The 6,463-nt window shown below is 36.3% G+C and overlaps 1 protein-coding gene across 7 annotated transcripts in view; it reads right to left on the minus strand.

Moving 5' to 3' along the window:
* The window catches only part of LOC109226924 (E4 SUMO-protein ligase PIAL2-like), a 38,297-nt gene that overhangs the window by 30,168 nt on the left and 1,666 nt on the right, over nt 1-6,463 (minus strand). For 5 of the 7 annotated variants that reach the window (XM_019391853.1, XM_019391855.1, XM_019391850.1 and 2 more), the window contains 10 exons: nt 5,378-5,441; nt 3,467-3,532; nt 3,291-3,373; nt 1,585-1,636; nt 1,416-1,487; nt 1,107-1,174; nt 944-992; nt 767-851; nt 595-696; nt 343-394 (listed from right to left, as the gene is read on the minus strand). In XM_019391853.1, the coding sequence (XP_019247398.1) occupies nt 343-394; nt 595-696; nt 767-851; nt 944-992; nt 1,107-1,174; nt 1,416-1,487; nt 1,585-1,636; nt 3,291-3,373; nt 3,467-3,532; nt 5,378-5,401 (653 nt within the window). In that variant the 5' untranslated portion in view covers nt 5,402-5,441. Of the gene's footprint in view, nt 1-342; nt 395-594; nt 697-766; nt 852-943; nt 993-1,106; nt 1,175-1,415; nt 1,488-1,584; nt 1,637-3,290; nt 3,374-3,466; nt 3,533-5,377; nt 5,442-5,587; nt 5,701-6,463 lie in introns of all 7 variants that reach the window. The other 2 variants (XM_019391852.1, XM_019391851.1) reach the window with 1 other exon arrangement.

Here is a 6,463-nt window from a genome sequence, read left to right on the forward strand (position 1 = left end):
GGGGGGAGGTGTGGTGGTGAAGGATGTCTTACCAACCTCTAATAACCGAGGGTACCAGATGGTAGCCATGTCGTCACAGAAGAAAGCACAACGAGCAGTGTCATTTTGAGTTTTGCGATAATGAGGGGATGGAAAGAAACATAAACGGGAGCACAGAAATTTGTGTCTTTTACTATGACATTAAAAAAATGAAGCTAATCACGCATATCAACTTCTTTTATTAGTCATCATCAAATAGAAAAGGACAGAGGGAAAAAGAAAAAGTTAAACACATTTCAAGATAATGCCATTTCATATACACAGCCTTATCAATTTCCGAAGTAACAAAGATTAGAAGCATACCTTACGGGGCAATTCAGAGAAATTCTTGATGGCCCCTCAATAATCTCAGAATCTGCATAAACAAAGTAGTATATAAGGATTTCTCTTCAGACTTTCAGTTGGGGGATGATGGGAATGGTGAACTTTAACAATACATCTAGTCAAGTTGGCCAACAAGAACATGTAACAAAGTCAGTGTAGAAACGCCAAAAACTTTGACAAAAAGATCTCAGCAGTAATTTTCTTCCTGTGAAAAATACAATAAGAGAAAACCTGGATCAACAGAAGAAACAGGAGGCTGCTCATAATCAGGGAGCGTGGCCTCGACAGGGGTAGAGATCTCACTCATGAAGGCGACAGCTATGACATAATTTCCTTCACAATGAACACAGAGAAGAGTTAGTACTATACAGTTAAAAAAAACGGAACGTATTTTCAAACATACCATTAAATTGGCCCACAGCTTGAAGAAGATTCGTTCCAAATTTAAGCATTTGCGATACAGGAGTTGGAGGCTGAGGTCCAGGGTCCTACCAAAACAAACATATAAGTAATTTGAGCCCCAATAAGACATAAGACATCCCTATACAAACACATCTCCAAAGTTTTAGCAGTAACAAACCATTAACTCAATATTCCTCTTTCCCACTGCCGTCCCATTTAGGAGAAAGCTGCACAAGTAAAATGAACGGCAATCAGAATTGTCAGAGGAATAAACCTGTCAAATATGAAGACAATAAGTGGACATCATTTCACTCAGTAAAAGCTGTAAAAGATTTTCGTACCTCACTTGAGGAGGCGTTATAAGACATAGTGAGGTCTCCAGATTATCTAATTGTGCAACAAATAATCTCTGCAGATAAAAGGAAACATAAAAATGAGCCATATTTCCAGGGCTAATCAAGGTTTCCAACTTTGACGAGTTGCTGGAACGAAAAATAAGAAGTCAAGAGAAATGAACTGATGAATAACAAAATACAGGTAATGAAAGCACAGATAATGTCCTCAGTCAATACTGAGACTCTTATGTACTTGCTGCAAAGGAAAGAAGATACACAGGTGTAATTTATGGTAATATGTATAAGTGTTCTTACTGCTTTCTCTCCTTTAGAAAGCTTTGTATTCTTCGTTATTTGGAAATCATTCACGAAGGCACCAAATCCAGGCTACACGATTGACAAAAAATACGGCATCAGTATCACCAGCAATACAGTTACACTAGCTCACAGGCCACCCCTAAGGAGATGTGTTTTAAGTTACTACCTTGGCTTCGAGGAAACAAATTATCTGACCCATTTTCAGCCGTGGATAAAATCTGCAAATTTGCACACAAGCAAGTGACTGAAATGTAGTTAAGCACATACACCAAAGAAAAAATTGAACTAACCAAGTAGACTCAATTATGGAAAAATTAACCTCTAACCGAACAGTGGAAGAAAGCCATAAGATATACATATCACAGCACCAAATAACAGCTAGCAAATGCTGAATATGAGTAAACTATAACTTAGTGGTTATACAAATGTACAAGTTATCAGGCCATAACATCAGACAATACCTGCAATCCATACAGAAATATAGGACCCAGCATGTTGTATTAATGTAACTATTTATTGAGTATCACTAATAATAAACCAATGACCACAATACAGTATGAGGAGGCACATTTTGACCACTCAATCATTGTACCGATCTCTCCACTTTGACTCCTCCCGTAGTTATTTAAATAAGTAAACTGATAATGTAGCCAGCATAGGTACATCAGTGATATTCTATACCATCATCGAGGACCTCAACAGAGGCAGAAATCCAAAACTAAGGGCTACACCATTAACAGCACATCACATTTTGTATTAGTTGAATGAGTGTTTGAATTAGCATACTCTTTTCAGCTGCTTGTTAATATTATAAAATTACTTTAAGCACCTTTAGGTCTCTCCTCTTTTTCTATTTTCCTACCTTTCTGAGATGGATATATGGTCAGAACTAATTCCATAGAATTTCTTAAGTCCTATTTAAAGCGCAATCATTCTAATTCATTACAAGGTCAGCTAGCTAATAGGATAATTGACATAAGTAGGGAGCCTTATCACCTCTCTCCTATGCAGTCAGGTACCATAACAGCAACTATAGTATTTTAACACCCAAGGTGAGCTTGGAGATTTTGTCCAAATAGTATAAGATCAGTGGGCAAATAAATGAAGAAGGAACCAAGTTCATCGTAGTCAAGAAATAAGAAATAAAGCTTTTGATAAAGGATATAAGAAATAAGGTTATGCAAGAGAGTTGCTGAAAGTGAAAACAATCTACAATTTTCATGAAGCACCTCGTAACCAAAATTTTCCCTTTAGAAACAATGACTCCTCCATGATTAAAAAGGAAATGGTCTTCCCTTCCATGTTTTTTTATAAGTGGCATGTAATCCAAACAAACTAGACTCCAAGACCTCTTCCAGGCTCAGGAACAAAATGATTCCAAAAAAGGAAATAGAAACCTTTTTTTGTAAGGGAGGAAATAGAAGTAATCAACCAACATAAAAACACACTATGTCCCTACATCTTTAGGATAATCCCTCTTACATGAACTTTTAAGTTAGAGAAGTGTAGCATAAAAAATACAACCTCTATGGTCAAGCTTCAAACGAGACCTTGTTCTTCTAAGGGAAGAATGGATTTGTTACTTTCACATGTTACGCATTAGCCTTCAGTGTTACAATATCACTTACAAGAATTGCCAAAATGGTAGTGTGAGTAGCAGTAATAATCAACGAAAAAGAAGTGGAAGATATACAAGAGTCTTCGACTGTAAGAATTCAAAACACCAGCACAATTAAACCCCCAAGGAAAACCACAAATATTTTTATGAAATTAATCTTTGATATATAAGGTAAATTAGTCATGTGAGGTAAATTGACCAAAGCATAAAGAAGATTAATAAATTCAGAAGTCATTCAAGGACAAGATGCCTACCTTGACATTATTGTCGAAATAATTGTCAGAGAACTGCTTGGTTCAGTTTTAAAATCTAATGTACTGCAGAAGCAGCTAGAAATCTAAACATGCGAACAGAAAAAGGAAAAGAAAATCAATATAAAATTAATTTCAAGAAGCAGAGATAGGTAAGCAAACCAAGAAGCTTTATCAACCTCATTTGCAAGATTACAAAGTTCTTCGGTATCTTTCTCCGTAAACCACCCGCTCTGACAAGCGTTCTATCACATAAAGAACCAGGTCAATGAAGAAATTGCAGGAAGTGCCAATAATGACATTTTTATGGAAGTCAAAGTGGTAATCAACAAGCTCAAGTATGCCTTGGAAAACACCATATAGTTTAATAAACAAACAAACCACCAACCTAGGCATAGAAGTTTACAGGGTATGTCATTCACAATAGTGGAAGATAGAGCTCGAACAATGCACAGGAGAATTTCATTGGAGGGGGAAATATTTATCCGACCAATCAATTGACTGAGTCTCAATCCTAAACTAGTTGGGTTCCGCAATATGAATCAGAGCTTCTTAGCGCTTGGGCCACCACATATAAGCGTCTATCCCTCCTCTATCATTTCTCTATTTGGAATTTTGGACCCATTTCAATTATATGTAAGTAATTTGTCTTTTATGACAGATTAATATTCTCTAATATAGAGGTTCTCCACATCTAAACTTGTCCCTAAAAAAAGTTAAGGCTTAATCCAAGACAAAACAAATAGGTCTTAATCCCATAGGTTAGTGCTGCATATATGGATCCTTTTAACTCCACTGTATTCTATTTTTAGCTATATCCACATCGAATCCTCATAGAGATTGCAGCTTGAACCAAATTGATGACTTTGGGCCAAATGGAGAAAGAAGACGGGGATAACAGAAAGGAGATTCCCTTTGGTTAGTTGGAGGAAATTGCCACGGCAGAAGAATTTCGTGGAGACAAAAGTCAAAGGGTTCTGTGGCTTCATAATGGACATAAAAATACGAGTTTCTTTCATAAGATGATGAATGCTTACAAAAGGTACTACAACGTCGATAAAATGGGGATTAAAGGAGAACTGGTTGATAATCACGCTAGGATTGAAAAGCATATACTGGTTTTTATGGCAATTTGTTTAAGGAGGAGGAATTGAGGAGACAAGATTGGCGTGATAAATCTGGTCACACTAGTATGAAAGAGAATGGCTCCAGAGCCCCTCTACTAAGGAAGAAGTGCTTAAAGTCGCTAAAGGTGTTGACGATAAAGCACCCATGGAATTACTATGGAAATACTAATTCTTCAGCTAATATATTCCCGAGAAGTCGAAAACTAAGTGATAAAAGTTTTGTGAAATCTTCTAAACCCCTTCCCACACTATACAAGCTTCTTCCAAAGCATACGGCATTCTGGATGTAGATGATAATACCTATACAAATGGGTCTTATATATATCGTAGAATGAAGTACCACATGGGTGGATATATATGTGAGTGTGTGTGTAGAATATATATATATATATATATATATATATATATGAATTCAGATCTTCTACATCCTGGGTCTTCCCGTTCAGCCACTAGCTTATGTTCTTAGCCATTTTCCAAAAATGATGGTGCATCTTGAAGAATGATATTATGGATACATTCAAACATTTCTTCTTGAGAGGATGCACGGAGAAAAGCTCTTACGCAACTTTTGTTGCACCCGTACCTAAGAAGCTGGATGCAAAGGATGTTAGATATTTTAGGCCAACTTGTTAAGCGCGAAGTATTTATGAAATCCTCTCTAAATGTATAATGTGGAGCATTTTGCTTGAAAGGAACCAAAGATGCTTTTATGGAAAGAAGAAAACACTTATTTAGTTACCAGCAGTATTCAATATCTAAAAAGGTGACTTATGCTGTTTATAAAAACGATTACTATGTAAGTTTAGGCATTCTGGACTCCTCAGAGGTTCATAGGATTCTCTGCTTTGTAATGGTTGTTCACATTCAGTACTAGCTTGGTACTGAATGTTACCAGTAAAATTTCCCTGTAACACACATTCTTTCAAATTTATCACATAAAAGTTGACTAGTTTCCAGAATTACCTTGACAGAAATCATAAGGACCATGACGTGCTAGCATTGAGGAATCACAATGGCGTCTGCATATCTACATCATGAGATGAATTTAGCAAAAGAAGAACTTAAACTTCGGTTATTTATCTGATAAATAGGTGAACTGTTACAGATAGGAAACTATGGCCTAAATAAGAAAATTTGCACACTTGGGATTGAAGAGTACATAATCTTTGCAACCTGGATTTTACAGATCACATGGTTTGCAATCAGTCAACGGATTGCATCAATTCGCAGCTCAATCAGAACAACATCAATACATTTAGAGCAAAAACGTGATCGGAAGGGCGATACTGCATGTAAATTAACTTTCTCAAACGAACTTACAAGTCTTCTATAGTAGATGAAAAACAATGTGACTGATCAACACAAAGGAAAATACAATGTGATTAACAAAAGAGCAATATACAAGTCTTTTATAGTTCTATAGTAAATGAAAACATTGTGATTAACCATAGAGAAGCATAATTTGGGGTATCAGCACTGAATACACAGGAGGATTTCATAATATATTAGGATATTACCAAAGCACACCAGAGCCAGCAAATATGAAGGTGTTTCTAAGAACCAATTTTTTTTATCTCTAACTCCTATGGGATAAAGATGTCACACCGTCATCGACAAGACATCAGTAAGGAAATAAAATATTTACAATATAAAAAATCACACGAAAAAAAGAAGATAATATAGCATAGCATGTTCATCATTATCACCAAATATCAACCTATAAAGTACTGCGCAGCATCACAAATACATCCATCCCCCTTGGTCAGAACCCGAGTGTTTTACAGATAAGAAGACTGGTTTCATTCAAGTCATAATCTGTCAACCATTGAACTCACTTCACTTTTGGTGTTAACTATTCTATTTTGTGCACCATCAGCAGAATTTAAAAAAAAACATCACTTAAAGAATACCCAACCAACTAATCTTTAAACCCGAGTTAACATTATAAGAAGGTCGCACAATGCTTTTTGGATCCAAGAGTACTAGAGCGATGATAGCATTGGAAGGTCTAATTCTCAAAACCCAGCCCCCCCCCCCGCCCCACCACAC

The sequence above is a fragment of the Nicotiana attenuata genome, chromosome 6, assembly GCF_001879085.1.
Source record: "Nicotiana attenuata strain UT chromosome 6, NIATTr2, whole genome shotgun sequence".
NCBI classification, from domain to species: domain Eukaryota; kingdom Viridiplantae; phylum Streptophyta; class Magnoliopsida; order Solanales; family Solanaceae; genus Nicotiana; species Nicotiana attenuata.